Source organism: Vicia villosa, linkage group LG3 (genome assembly GCF_029867415.1).
Source record: "Vicia villosa cultivar HV-30 ecotype Madison, WI linkage group LG3, Vvil1.0, whole genome shotgun sequence".
Taxonomy (NCBI): domain Eukaryota; kingdom Viridiplantae; phylum Streptophyta; class Magnoliopsida; order Fabales; family Fabaceae; genus Vicia; species Vicia villosa.
This window is the reverse complement of record NC_081182.1, coordinates 58,998,521-59,012,949: the sequence shown is the minus strand read 5'-3', so window position 1 is coordinate 59,012,949 and position 14,429 is coordinate 58,998,521. Positions and strand designations below refer to the sequence as shown.

At 32.5% G+C, this 14,429-nt stretch overlaps 3 protein-coding genes and 1 long non-coding RNA gene across 5 annotated transcripts; 2 read left to right on the top strand and 2 right to left on the bottom strand.

Moving 5' to 3' along the window:
* The first annotated feature begins 1,238 nt into the window (after positions 1–1,238).
* LOC131658153 (eukaryotic translation initiation factor 3 subunit C-like) lies at positions 1,239–2,234 on the top strand. The gene is made up of 3 exons (XM_058927482.1): positions 1,239–1,548; positions 1,726–1,839; positions 1,936–2,234. Exons 1-3 carry the CDS (start codon positions 1,239–1,241, stop codon positions 2,232–2,234), a joined length of 723 nt encoding a protein of 240 aa, XP_058783465.1.
* A 425-nt stretch (positions 2,235–2,659) lies between these two features.
* LOC131661593 (acetylserotonin O-methyltransferase-like) lies at positions 2,660–4,131 on the top strand. The gene is made up of 2 exons (XM_058931186.1): positions 2,660–3,639; positions 3,823–4,131. The coding sequence occupies exons 1-2, from the start codon at positions 2,854–2,856 to the stop codon at positions 4,129–4,131; spliced, it is 1,095 nt and encodes a 364-aa protein (XP_058787169.1). The 5' UTR covers positions 2,660–2,853.
* On the bottom strand, positions 3,821–9,760 carry LOC131661595 (uncharacterized). Of its 2 annotated transcripts, XR_009301191.1 has the most exons (7): positions 9,490–9,760; positions 9,239–9,326; positions 8,376–8,432; positions 8,136–8,223; positions 6,928–7,027; positions 6,485–6,514; positions 3,821–5,536 (listed from the first exon to the last, which is right to left on the bottom strand). It is a non-coding gene; the product is annotated as an uncharacterized LOC131661595 (long non-coding RNA). The 2 variants fall into 2 exon arrangements; XR_009301192.1 differs by lacking the exon at positions 3,821–5,536 and having other exon boundaries at positions 6,255–6,514; positions 8,396–8,432.
* A 2,183-nt stretch (positions 9,761–11,943) lies between these two features.
* On the bottom strand, positions 11,944–14,033 carry LOC131655864 (acetylserotonin O-methyltransferase-like). Its single transcript, XM_058925664.1, has 2 exons — positions 13,212–14,033; positions 11,944–12,476 (listed from the first exon to the last, which is right to left on the bottom strand). Exons 1-2 carry the CDS (start codon positions 13,986–13,988, stop codon positions 12,171–12,173), a joined length of 1,083 nt encoding a protein of 360 aa, XP_058781647.1. The 5' UTR covers positions 13,989–14,033; the 3' UTR covers positions 11,944–12,170.
* Positions 14,034–14,429: the final 396 nt, after the last annotated feature.

Here is a 14,429-nt window from a genome sequence, read left to right as displayed (position 1 = left end):
TATCAATTTCTAACACATTCACTAATGATTTTTTCACAAGTTTTCTATGTATAAATACACTAGTAGTAGTTTTCATTTAAACCGAATCATTTCACGACTTTTATAGCCATCATTTACAGAGAATATAATATTTCTTTTGCTTTCTTTCATCATCTTGTGCACTAACAATTGGTATCTAGAGCTCCGGTTCGGATCCACGGGGAAACATAGGAAAAACGAGTGAAACGGTGAGGCGTTGTGTGATAGATTTTGGCTCTTGTATTCTTGTTGAATCATGAATAAAACCGGAACAGAATTACATTTTCTAATTCTGTGGGATTAGGAAACATTGTGTTAGGCGAGATCATAGTGACTTGCACAAGGTTAAAATGAGTGGAAGTAATTTAAATACAAAATTTCCTGTGCTTGATGGAAAGAACTGGAATAGGTAGATGATTAAAATGCGTGTGTTGTTCGGTGCTCAAGATGTTCTTGATCTTGTTACCTAAGGTTATATTCCGGTTGCAGCGGATGCGATAGAGGAACAAAGATAAACACAGAGAGAAACAAGGAAGAAAGATCAGGAGACGTTGTTCTACATTCATCAGTGTGTATATATGAACATGTTTGAGAAAATCGTTGATTCGGCGACGACAAAGGCTGCTTGGGACACACTGGTTAGGTGTTATAGTGGTGATGCATCAATGAAGAAGATGAAGTTTTATTCCCTACGAAAGCAGTATGAGAATCTCAATATGAAGAACAATGAGAAAGTATCTAAGTACGTCTCCAGAGTGATTCTGATCACTAATGAGATGAAAGCTTGTGGAGAAACCCTTTCTGAACAAGTAATCATATAGAAGGTATTGAGGTCTCTTACTCCTCAATTTGATTACAATGTTGTAGCAATTGAACATTCTAATGATCTGGACACCATGAGAATAGAAGAGCTACAAAGAATTCTAGAGGCGTAAGAGTTGCGTTTGACTGAAAGAACCTCTGAGAGGGAGGTTGAGCAGGCTCTGAAAGCTTCTATTGTCAAGAAGGACCATAAGCAGAAAAGACATGGTAGGTCTTAGAAGTCAGAAGTCTTCTATTCTAATGAGGAGAAACTTCGGAAGGGAAAAGAGAAGTATGACAAGAGAATGGTTCAGTGTTACTATTGTAATAGGTTTGACCATTTTGCTAAGGATTATTGGTCAAACAAAGAAGAAGAAAAAATAGCCAGAGGAGATTCTGATGATGAACTTGTGCTATTAATGACTTATGAATTTGATGAGGAACCTGTGAGGTTGTCGTTTTCTGATTCTGGATGGGAAGAAGTTAACTCTGAATATTCTGAAGGAGTGTTTTTATATGAGTCAGAATCAAAAGATGACTTTGAAGATTCTGAAGATGATTCTGAGTCAGAAGATGACTCTAAAGCTGAAGACAAGTCAGGATCCGAAGGTGATTCTGAGTATGAAGGAGAATCACAAGATGAGTCAGAATCTAAAGAAGATTATGCTTCTGAAGATAAAACGGAGTCTGAAGGTTCTAAAGATGAGTCAGAACTTGAAAGTTCTGAAGGTGAGTCTGAGGAAGAAGAAGGAGACTATTAAGACGAGTTAGATGGTGCATCTGATTCTGATACAAATTTTAAATTTGGTGGTGATCATGCTTCTGGAAGGGAAAACTCTGAAGACGTAAGTTTTAGAGGACAAGCTTTTGGAGATTATCATGTTTATGGTGTTAATCATGCCTCAGAAGGTGGAACTTCTGAAGGCAGATCTTTTGAAGGTAGTCCAGCCTCTGATGGTGGTCATGATTCTGAAGGTGGAACTTCTGAAAGAAAAGTTTTTGAAGGCGGTACTTCTGAAGGTAGTGGTTTTGGACGAGGTCCAGAAGTTAACAAAGGTGTAGTTTCCTGTGGTAGTCGTACTTCTGAAGAATTTCAAGAAGGAGATACGGTTCCAGAATCAGAAGAAGATTCTGAACAAGTGTGTATTGAAGAAGCTCTCAAGAAGAAAGTATGGTTGAATGTCATGAAAGAAGAACTTGAGGCTATAGAAAGAAACAAGACTTGGGAGTTACCTGAGTTTCCAAAGGAGAAGAAAGCCATCAGCGTCAGATGGGTTTTCAAGGAGAAATATGCTTTTCTAAATGGAGTTGCACGTTGTAGCAACCAGAAGCAACTTTCAGATGTTTTGACGAAGGATGTCAAGACTAAATACTTTATCCATTTGAGAGATGGAATTGGTGTTGTATTTGTTTAGCTGAATATGAATTAAGGGATGATGTTGGAAGTAATTCGTATTTAGAAGCTGTTGTTAGAGTCAAAAGCTTCTGAGGTGATTATTTAGAAGCAGCTCAGAAGCATAAGCTTATGAGGTGACCGTTCTAGAAGTGTGTTTAATTTCTGGAGTTAGTTTGTTTTGTTAGCTTAGCTATTAAGTTTATTATGTCTACGTGGCAATTTAAGAGTAGTTTAGTATTTTTTTAGTATGTTGTCTATGTGGCCCTTGTTTTCTATGTATAAATACACTAATAGTAGTTGTCATTTAAACCTAACCATTTCACAGCTTTAGTAGATATTATTTAAAAAAAATATAATATTTCTTTTACGTTCTTTCATTACCTTGTGCAGGAAAAAAAAATGCCATACTTTTTTGAAAATGAGAACCAGAATCATGAATTTAAATGAAAAAAATAGAGAATCCAAAATTATATTTAAACCAAAAGAAAAACCAAGCTCACATTCCAAAGGTTGTCCGTGATATTTATTAGTATGATTTTTTTAAGAAGATCCATAATATGTTACTAACTTCTATAAATGAACGTTCCTAGTATCAGCCAAAATATCACCCCCTTAGTAATGAACTTATTTTGCCAAAAATGAGAGAAATGCAGAGTGAGGTAAAATGGGAGAAGAAGGAAGAAGAGGAAGAAAAAGAAGAAGCAGAAGCTCAAGTTGAAATTTGGAAATACATATTTGGTTTTGTAGAACTATCTGTGGTCAAATGTGCAATTCAACTTGGCATAGCTGAAGCCATTGAAAACCACAAAAAACCCATGTCACTATTAGAGTTATCATCATCACTAAAATGTGACCCTTCATATCTTAACCGCATCATGAGATTCCTAGTACATAGGAAAATATTCAAAACCATATCTACCAACCATGACAACTATCCCAGTTATGTTCAAACACCACTTTCTCGCCGTTTGATTCGTAACGGCGAACATAGCATGACTGCTCTTCTTTTATTAGAGAGCAGTCCTGTAATGGTAGCACCTTGGCTAAGTCTAAGTGACCGTGTTTTGGTAAATGGAAATCCATCTTTTAAGAAGGCTCATGGTGAAGATCTTTGGAGCTATGCTGCTTCAAATATTGATCATAGCAATCTTCTTAATGATGCTATGGCTTGTGATGCTAAAGTTGTTGTGCCTGCTATTGTTGAAGGTTGCAGTGAGTTGTTTGATGGTGTTGGATCATTAGTAGATGTTGGTGGTGGGAATGGTACCACCTTGAGCATCCTTGTTAAGGCTTTTCCTTGGATTCAAGGTATCAACTTTGACCTTCCTCATGTCATTGATGTGGCTCCAAAGTATGATGGGGTAGAACATGTGGCAGGTGACATGTTTACAAGTGTTCCCAAAGCTGATGTTGTATTTTTTAAGGTGTGTTGTCGAATTCATATATTTACTCATGTGTATTATGCATTGATAGACACCAAATACTTCATTATTTGATATTCTTAACTGTTAACTTTATTATTAGTAAAGGATCCTATACTAATTAATTGAAGTGTATGATTAAAAAAAAGAGATTTGGTCCTGATTTGATTGAATAATTAATTGCAGTGGGTTTTGCATGATTGGGGGGATGAAGAGTGCATCAAAATCTTAAAGAATAGTAGGGAAGCTATACCAAAAGAAAATGGAAAAGTGATTATTGTGGAAGCAGTTATAGAAGAAGAAGAAGGAGGAGGAAAACACAACAAGTATGAAGACGTAGGGTTAATGTTAGACATGGTGATGATGGCACATACGAACATTGGTAAAGAAAGAACACTGAAAGAGTGGGAACATGTGATTAAAATGGCTGGATTCAACAGATTCACTGTGAAATCTATCAATGCTGCACAGTCTGTAATTGTGGCCTCATGCTAAAATTAGGACAAAGGAAGCACTGCAAAATCAATTATTGTAGTGGAAAAAAAGTTGTGTCTGTCATGAGTGTTTGAACTTTGTTATGTTGTATTTGTATAAGTGTGACACAGTAACGCTTTTGTACAAGGCTACAAGCCCCTGAACTTAATTTATTATATATGTCCATGATTGATTGTGTGATCCATATTTGGTAAGTACTATAAAATATTTAAGTGTACCTTTTTCGGTATAGGGGACCTCATAAATGGGTTATCGGATCCATCTAACGGCTAAAGAAGATATTTTAAAAGATCTATGATGTGGGAATGACCCAAAATACATGGACCATGCAGCGAATTCACCCTAACACCGTATCAGATCAATAATATATGATTAAGATTTTAGTGGTTATTAATGACACTCTATCAGCATGTAATTTTATAAGTATTTGTCTTTGTTTTTAGTCATTTTCAACTAATTAGGTTGAAGTTTGAATAAAAATAAGAACAAAATAAAGAAGTGAAGAAATTAAGAAAAAAGGTGAAAAAGTGGTGAGTTCTGAAGAAAAATGACAAATTGCTACTAGAAAATTGGCATGCACATTGTGGGGAGATATACACTAAAAAAAAACTCAAGTTTGCCAGGTGCATACCACCCGCAAAGCCAAATACTATCCTGTAACGTAACACTCGTCATTCTCGTCTACCACTCTTTGGTTATCAACCGCTCTAAATCCACCACCACCATATTGTTGTTGAAATAATTTTTGCATTTGTTGTTGCATTTGCTATTGTATTTGTTATTGCACTTGTTGTTGAATTTGTTGTTGTGTAAGCATTATTTGCTCTTGTGAAAGAACATTTCAGTTTGACTTCGCAGCCAACAATCTCACACACATAGATAATTTATAGTTTGACGAACCCTCAAACAATGGCGTGTTTATTTCTTTTAACAACTCGTAAAAATTTTGAGCTTTCTCATTCGGCAACTCTTCCTCATCACTATCTTGTTGTTCATCGTAGGCCATATTCACCCATAAAGCATCGCCAATTATGTCATCGTGTATATTAAATTGTTCTTCATGTTCCATCTGTGATCGACTACTGGAGCCATGTTGGAAATTACTAGTCTCTGGCATATTCATCAGCATTTAATTTGTTCCCCATTTGATGTCCAAACCCAATAATTTTCCTTAAATCCCTTTCTCTTCAAATGAGTTTCTACTTCTTTCGAATCACTTATTATACGTCTACATCCACATTTAAGACACGGACATCTCACTCATCCCTCTGTTCGACAACATTTTTGATCAAATGCCCATGTAATAAACAATTTAACTCCTTCCTCAAAAAGTGGTTTAAGTCCACGTCTCTCAGCATACATACGATCGTACATCCAACTACGATAGCACTTGTAATTTTCCATACTGCATGTTTACAATATTGTATCCATTATAATAAAAGAAATGAATTTAATCAATTGACCAATTTGGGAATTTTGGTCAATTATATGTTAAAACATAGTAAACATACATATTAGACTATAATATTATAGCAAGGCACAAGAGACTATCCATAAATGACATATCCATCAAAGAAAGGAGATGTCAAGTCATTGTAAACATTTTTTTATGTGTTTTTATTTTAGATATTTAATTTTTATAATGTTTAAATTCCATCAAACATTAAAATAGTTCAACACGTAAGAGTATAAGAAAAATATTTCAGATTCGTTTGAAATGTAGATATAAAGTAATTCAATTAATTTTTACTAAACGAACGGTAAATAGAGTTTGCATACAATAACTTCAAAGGTTAATTTCTAGAAGTTATTAAACAACTTAGATTTTAGAGGCTTCATGTTGAAATGAAAAAATGAAAATAATTAATATATTATTAAATCTCTTTGAATAGGAGTAAGAGGCAAATTCTTTATATAAGTGAAACAACACTTGTTCATTTCACTGCCAACTATATATAAAAAGATAAATTCGGTCACTATCCACCCACTGCCAACTTCCTCTAGGTTCTTGAATTTCAAATCTATCAAAACGCTCTCTTTCGCTAAAACTGATTTTTATCTCTCAATCTCATCTTCCCCACCACACAACACAACACAACTATCTTGAAAGTCAAGTAAGAATATTTCACTCAAATTAAAACTGATTTTTATCTCTCAATCTCATTTTCCCCACCACACAACACAACACAACTATCTTGAAAGTCAAGTAAGAATATTTCACTCGGAAAAGCCAACATAACCAATCTTCATCACCACAACACTTTCTCATAAATAAAAAATTAAAATCAAAAAGAAAAATCCAACAAAGTTTAAAGTATACATCGAGTAGATATAACTTTGAAAGAAATATCACCTGTGTTATATATTCGGAAAGCCCGTGAATCTGCAACAAACAAATGCAATGTCAAATTTTCAGAAATCGAGATTGTTTGTAGTTAAGAAAAACAGCAATGGATAATTACAATAATTGCATGCTTAGCTCTCTCTACATCATAATAACTAGAGATGTAATAAGCCTTAAACAGAAAAATAATATCAATATCATATATACATGAAAATCAAAAAACTGTACCAATATTCTTTAATTTTTTGGTTTTTCAAAACATACACAAACTTAGAGAATTAAAGAAGTGTACCAATATTCTTTAACAACTAGTAGTGATTAATATTTGTTTTGATTTTTCTCTAACTTTTTTTTTATAATTTAAATTCAATAAAACAAAACATATTACTAGTCATAATTACAAAGAGGGTACTCACAGATAATAAATAAAGCAAATCAAACAAGTTACTAACACTTGCCTAGTGATATTCCACTCAGAAAAGGAAATTAGCTTCCTCACCAAATGTTGCCCAACAAGTGCAGCAAGAGTGGCTACAGCAACAAAGTAAAGAGCTGCAAGAATAATCAAACATTGAATATTAAAAATGGCCAAAACTAATGATTATCACCTTACAAAAATACTGTGTATCTCAGGTAACATATGGCTTTGATTCATGTATAATGGAACAAATTCAATACAGTATTCCAAGGCTCACTGTTGGGTAACTACAATACTAAATTTTTCTATAATGTGACTTTTGAATCTTGAACCTTTTTTCTTACACTTTTTGTTACAAAATATTGTAGGATAGTTATTCAAATGCTATGTAGTTGCAGTACCCTACCACTGTATGCACTTGTTACACAGGTGAGTTTGAGTTGTTGTCTGAAACCATGAAGATTATAGTTTTTATGAAATTGACAATGTTTTTAAATATATGAATCTAGATGGGAAGTGACTTTAAAAACCGCTGAACAACCGCTGCTAAATTATAAACCAGTCTACTACAAGACATATTTCACAGCAAGTTAAAATAGTTACACCAACACTGTTGGTTTAATCATGTACATTAACCAAACATAAATGCAAATCGAAAGTGCATAACATTTTTCAAAATCTTAACTTATCAAAAGCTAACATTTTTCACAGAAAAATCATGCTCCAAACAAAACAAGAAGCAACCATAACAAGTGAATGAAATAAAACAGCTACTTAACAACTTCTGAAACAGTGGAGCACAACCTGAGAATTCGAACAACTATGACGAATCCATACAAAATTTAGCAGTACAATGATTAACCAAATTTGGTTCATCAACTTACTAATTGTTTTAAACAACTAACAGTTTTAACTATTACCACTAACTATTTAAACTAACTATTTATGAGCATCATGGTTTAATACAAACGGCAAATACAAATAGTTTAAACTAACTAATGGTTTTAAACAACTAACAGTTCTAACTATTACCACTAATAGTTTAGCACTACAAGAATTATATATGAACGGAAAATACGAACGACAAATTTAACCAGTTCAGCACTACAAGAATTATATATGAACGGCAAATACGAACAATAATTCTATGTCAAAAGAGATGACATTTGTAAACCATTTCAGAAACTATGCATAAGAGGAAATCAAAGCTACAGATTCAATTCAAGTTCTACAGATTCATACCAAGCCAAAACACTTCAAGGTCAATGTCAATTCATTGTAACAGTTCAACTCGAGCCATCTTATTTCGTATCCATCCGAGAGAAAAGACCTGCAATCACAAATCAAAACCAAACCTCATATCAGCCCCAAACTCACACATTCAAATTGCACAAAATAATACATACACATTCAGTTTAAAAAATCCAAACATTCAAGAGCCAAGAGCAATGCATATTCAAGCTTTTATTAACAATAACGTACATATTTCACATTCATCTGACCTTATCTCAATATCTGAGTATCTCGAGTCTAACTGAACTGCATGAAGGAAAGAGTTTGACAAAAGTAAGAATCTTATAAAGTATCAAGATGCTTCACACAAAATATATTCTTTCAAATGATAATTTAAGGGTCAATTTGGTATCCCCTCTATATTAGGATGAAAAACCCATATGATTTTTCATGTTTCTAAAAGAAAAATCATTACTTTATTATTCAAACTTGTTTTCAAGGGTAAGCCAAACTCATATAACAGTTAAAGCAAATGTGCTAATATAACAGGGTTTTAACTAAAAGTCTATGACTGCAATTTAGGCTCACAACATAATGGTTTTTGATGTTGTCGAAATTGCAACACTGAGAATGCATTAGCCCACTCGACCACGTTTCTCTACAATATCAAGAATCATGACGCGACCGCAATCGATACCATAATTTCAAACCCTAATAAGTAGTATACAGCATTCAAAGAACATCCACATTATCCACCATCAAGTGTATATACCCATCAAAAAACAGTGAAAGTAATTAACCATTCAAACTCCTTTTCTTCCCCACCCTTCTTACCAAAAACATTGCAAATCTATATAGTTCTTGTCGTTGTTAAAGATTAAGATATAGTGACAAAAATGACAACCACAATGAAAGAAATTAACCATTGAAACCTTATATAGTGACAGAATAAAAGATAAAAATGGAGTCTTTATTATATTACGAAATGCATTTCAACCATTTTGGCGAAATCGAAAGTTGAATTAGCATGAATGTTGATAAAATGAAAATGAAAAAAAATTCCTGAACTCCAATTGGATTTAAAATTGATGAAATCAAAATGAAAAAAATACCTGAACTCCACCGTCGTCGGAGACAGAAAGGGTATGAATAAGAACTTTAAACTTATATGATTGTTAGCCAGTAACACTACATCCAACACTGCAAAGGCATAAACCCGAAATCTCAAACTCAAATTGCAGAAACCATGGAAGAGAAATCTCAAACGCAAAACGAAGTTCACTAGAAAGAAATGAACAATTGCACAACCACTGTATGAGAAACCCCAAATGCCGAAACCCTAGAAAGGAACAAACAGTTGTACCTTATGAGAAGGCTTGAAACGAACGATTGCAACTTGTGGAAGGCTTGGAAGGAACGATGCAGCTTGCGAGGTTCCTGTTGGGTTAAGGGTTCTGTGAATATTTTGGTTTTTCTTCAGTGAATCAAGCAAGTGTGGGAGGCAGAGTGGAAAAATAGAGAGAATGAGAACGTGGGAGATGGAGATGAAAAGGAAATATTAAAGAAACTTTGCTAGGTAAGAAATACCCAACAAATTTTATTGTCGTTGACACTTGCGACATGTTTCTCACCCCGCAACCTCTGTGTCTGACACATGTACCTACCATTTTGTATCATTATTAATTGCCAGATTTATTTCTCCAAAATTTTTAGAAAAAATCTTGCGAAGTGGTCCTCACCTCGCAACGTAAAATGGTGTTGAGACTTGCGGTGTAATTTGCACTACGCAACTTTTGTGTTAGTAAAATCAACAAAAGGTCACCTGCCACCCTGACTTCTCAGTAAGTGTAATATTTATTTTTTCAATCATTTTTTTAAAACATTGTTGCGGGGTGTTTAACACTCTACAACTTTTTTTTCCAAAATTTCAAACTTCTCTCCCTCCGTTGCGAGATGGAATTTTTTTTTTTTTTAAGAAATCTGGGTTGTGAGGTGTTTGTCACTTGGAAAATTCACTCGGCTAATCAACAATTTTCTTGTAGTGATATGCTCCATATCGTGACGAGATGAAAAGTCATCTTGGCACAATGTAACATTTTTCCAGACACGTTTTGACTTCTATAAGAAGGGGAAATGTAGAGGAAAAAGAGATTTAATAGTTTTGGTACATAATTCGGACAGTGAAACGAGTTTTGGAGTGAAGTCTTTCTTCATCGGAAACCAAATTTTAATCGGAGATTCATATATTGTTTAACACGAGTAGCTAAATTTTTATTGATTAGAGCTTGCTAGATGAGGCCATATGTTTGCGTATTATACTATAGATAATTTTGATTAATTCAATATTGTTATTCAGTTAATTTTATGCTCATTGATTTATATGTGTTGACGAATTCATATAGCAAATTTATAATTGTATGAATTACCAAACATAACTATACTACTATGATCTAAATCAACTATTTAACTTTGATCAGAGAGAGAAAATTATAAGATGTGACTTATCGCTTAACGCACAAAATAAAAGACTTCCTACAAAAATACAAGCACTAATTCAAACTCTCCACCTAATACCTATCGTCGAAACCGAACTTCCCATTTATATGAGTGGTTGACTTTAAAAAAAATATATTTGTAATTAATTCTTTTTATTTCTACAAAATCATATCACATCAATATAATAGTTTTACAAATACTATAATAAATAATTTTTGTAGTTATTTAAATTAATGAAAACTACACCTTGCATGAAAATGGCACTATGGAATTTTGATTTTTTTTTTTTTAGAATATTGGTTTCAAGTCCATCTGAATTTAAATTTTTAGAATATTGGTTTCAAGTCCATTTGAATTTAAATTCTGAAACAGTGCCAATGTAAAAATAAACGTAAGGTTAATAATTCACAATTATATATATATATATATATATATATATATATATATATATATATATATATATATATATATATATATATATATATATATGGAGCATATCAAGTGAGAGCATTTTTAAATGAGAGATGAGAGGAATAAATATCAACCTTTAGATTCATCAAGAGAGAGAATGTCAATCCTATATATATATATGTGTGTGAGAGAGAGAGATTAGAGTTGTCAAAATGGACTAGCTCATATGGGCCGATCCGCTCGGCCCAAAAAATTATAGGACTTGAGCCTTCAAATTAGAGCCCATATTTTTAAAGATTTTTTTAGTTCAGCCCTAAAAAGCCCGCTGTCCATTAGGGCTAGCCCATATGGGTCATGGGTAGCACATGAGGCCCGCACAAATATAAATTTCAAAAAATTATATTAGTTTTTATATTGTGTCACTCCAAAATAAAACATCCGATTATTTTGTTTCTATTATATTCAATCTTTCTCTTTTAAATATTATACATTAATATAATCAACATTATTTCCTCGTATTCTATTAATTTCTCTTATATTAAATATTTGAGTATTATTTTCTACAATTTAAACATGTAATATATTTAAAAACACATTATAGTATTTATAAAAGATGATATAGTACTTAAAAATGTGTTATGTTTAAAATAATATAATTTTTTATTTAACTTATAATAAATATAATGGATTTTTTATTTTAATTTTTTTATTAAAAAAACCCGTTTAGGGCCGGGCTCGGGTAGTAATTTTGAGGCCTATATTATAATAGGGCTTTTTTTGGCCCAACTCTAAAAAGCCCAGACCCATTAGGGTCGACTCTAAATGGATCGGATAGCCCATTTTGACAGCTTCATGTGTGATATTTTGGTAAAAAAAGGTATATTTATGATTTTAAAATAACTATAATTGATAAAATATTTTTAATAAGTAATTATAAGTGTAATTTCAAATATAGAGTAAATAAGAGTTTTGTTGTGCAAACAAATAATGGATCACACAGTCAATCATTCATATATAAATTAAGTAGAAAAGCTTGTCGCCTTCTACAAAAACGTTAGTGCGCTTCACTTTCACACTTGACAAACTGGGAATGTTTCAGCATATATTATTGATTCAAATCCATGCTTTATCATAATTTTAGCACGAGGCGACAATTACAGACTGTGCGGCATTGATAGATTTCACAGTGATTGTACTGAATCCAGCCATTTTGATCACATGCTCCCATTCTTTTACTGTTCTTTCTTTGCCAATGTTTGTATGTGCCATCATTACCATGTCTAACATTAACCCTACGTCTTCATACTTGTTGTGTTTTGCTCCTCCTTCTTCTTCTATAACTGCTTCCACAATAATCACTTTTCCATTTTCTTTTGGTATAGCTTCCCTACTATTTTTTAAGATTTGGATGCACTCTTCATCCCCCCAATCATGCAAAACCCACTGCAATTAATTATTCAATCAAATCAGGACCAAATCTCTCTTTTTTTTTTAATCATACACTTTAATTAATTAGTATAGGATCCTTTACTAATAATAAAGCTAACAGTTAAGAACATCAAATAACGAAGTATTTGGTGTCTATCCATGCATAATACACTGGGTATAAGACAATCTTAAATATATTTTTGTCCAGTAAATATCTCAAATTTTAATTTTAGTTCTTATAAAAAAAAATTTATGCATTCAATTTTAGTCTTTGCCATTTTCTAAAATTTTGAAAACTGTTTAATCACTTTTAAATTTTTAAATAATTATTTTCTACGTCTTTAGAATACTATAAAATGTTTCTTTAAAGAATTATAGAATTTTGTAAAATGAAAATAATTAAATATAAATTTTTTAAATTTTAAAATATAATGACAAAATTAATGCAAATTTTGACTTAGAAATCAAATTTTGAGTTTTTATTTAAGAAATTATTTATAACGTTCTAAATATATTGGTAAAATAATTATTCAAAAATACACATCAGTTTAATAGCAGAGACTAAAACTACGTTCATAATAATTTTGTAGGGATCAAAACATGTCGTTTTTTTTATAGGGATAAAAATAAAATTTAATAATTTTATAGGGACCAAAAACATACTTAATCCTAAATATAATTAATTAAGGATTTTTTTAGGAAAAATTTAAGTTTGAATTCAATATATGATTTTAATTTTTAATAGCTCACCTTAAAAAATACAGCATCAGCTTTGGGAACACTTGTAAACATGTCACCTGCCACATGTTCTACACCATCAAACTTTGGAGCCACATCAATGACATGAGGAAGATCAAAGTTGATACCTCGAATCCAAGGAAAAGCCTTAACAAGGATGCTCAAGGTGGTACCATTCCCACCACCAACATCTACTAATGATCCAACACCATCAAACAACTCACTGCAACCTTCAACAATAGCAGGCACAGCAACTTTAGCATCACAAGCCATAGCATCGTTGATAAGATTACTATGATCAAGATTTGAAGCAGCATAGCGCCAAACATCTTCACCGTGAACCTTCTTGAAAGAAGGGTTTCCGTTTTCTAAAATACGGTCACTTAGACTAAGCCAAGGAGCTACCATAACAGGACTGCTTTCCAGTAAAAGAAAAGCAGTCATGCTTTTCTCGCCGTTACGAATCAAACGGCGAGAAAGTGGCGTCTGAACATAGCTAGGATAGTTGTCGTGGTTGGTAGATATGGTTTTGAATATTTTCCTATGTACTAGGAATCTCATGATACGGTTAAGATATGAAGGGTCACATTTTAGTGATGATGATAACTCTAATAGTGACATGGGTTTTTTGTTGTTTTCAATTGCTTCAGCTATGCCAAGTTGAATTGCACATTTCACCACAGATAGTTCTACAAAACCAAATATGTATTTCCATATTTCAACTTGAGCTTCTGCCTCTTCTTCCTCCTCCTTCTTCTCCCATGTTACCTCACTTTGTATTTCTCCCATTTTCAGCTATATCTTTCTAAACTATAATTTTAGTTGAAACTAGGAACCTTCCTTTATAGAAGGTAGTAATATATCATGGATCACTTTTTTGATAATTATAATAAATGGGGAATGTTAAAACAGTGCCCTCGGCTAATGGTTAAGGATCATAATTAAATTTAAATGCATTATTTGGGTCCACTAATATTATTTACAAAAGGAAAATCATTAAAAGTTGTAATACCCGACATTATATTTATTCGATTCTTATGTTTACTAATAAAATTGGTATAGAATAAGATGGATAAATATGATGTATATTCTACTAATTGGTCTTTAGTGCTAACTAAACCTATTAGTGGCAATAGAAGGGGTATAATGGTATTTTCACCCTTAAGTAGAATAGAGTCATGTTTGGATCCCTCATTCTTTCCTTGTCCAAAAACAGAATTTGTGAGGGAG

Bases quoted from the DNA above. Each gene is read 5' to 3' on its own strand.
- LOC131658153 (XM_058927482.1), top strand. From the start codon at position 1,239: ATGACTTATGAATTTGATGAGGAACCTGTGAGGTTGTCGTTTTCTGAT. The intron at 1,549-1,725 runs GTGAGTCTGAGG...ATCATGCCTCAG, and splicing joins AGAACTTGAAAGTTCTGAAG to AAGGTGGAACTTCTGAAGGC. The intron at 1,840-1,935 runs GTAGTGGTTTTG...ATACGGTTCCAG, and splicing joins TGAAGGCGGTACTTCTGAAG to AATCAGAAGAAGATTCTGAA.
- LOC131661593 (XM_058931186.1), top strand. From the start codon at position 2,854: ATGAGAGAAATGCAGAGTGAGGTAAAATGGGAGAAGAAGGAAGAAGAG. The intron at 3,640-3,822 runs GTGTGTTGTCGA...AATTAATTGCAG, and splicing joins CTGATGTTGTATTTTTTAAG to TGGGTTTTGCATGATTGGGG.
- LOC131655864 (XM_058925664.1), bottom strand. From the start codon at position 13,988: ATGGGAGAAATACAAAGTGAGGTAACATGGGAGAAGAAGGAGGAGGAA. The intron at 12,477-13,211 runs GTGAGCTATTAA...AATTAATTGCAG, and splicing joins CTGATGCTGTATTTTTTAAG to TGGGTTTTGCATGATTGGGG.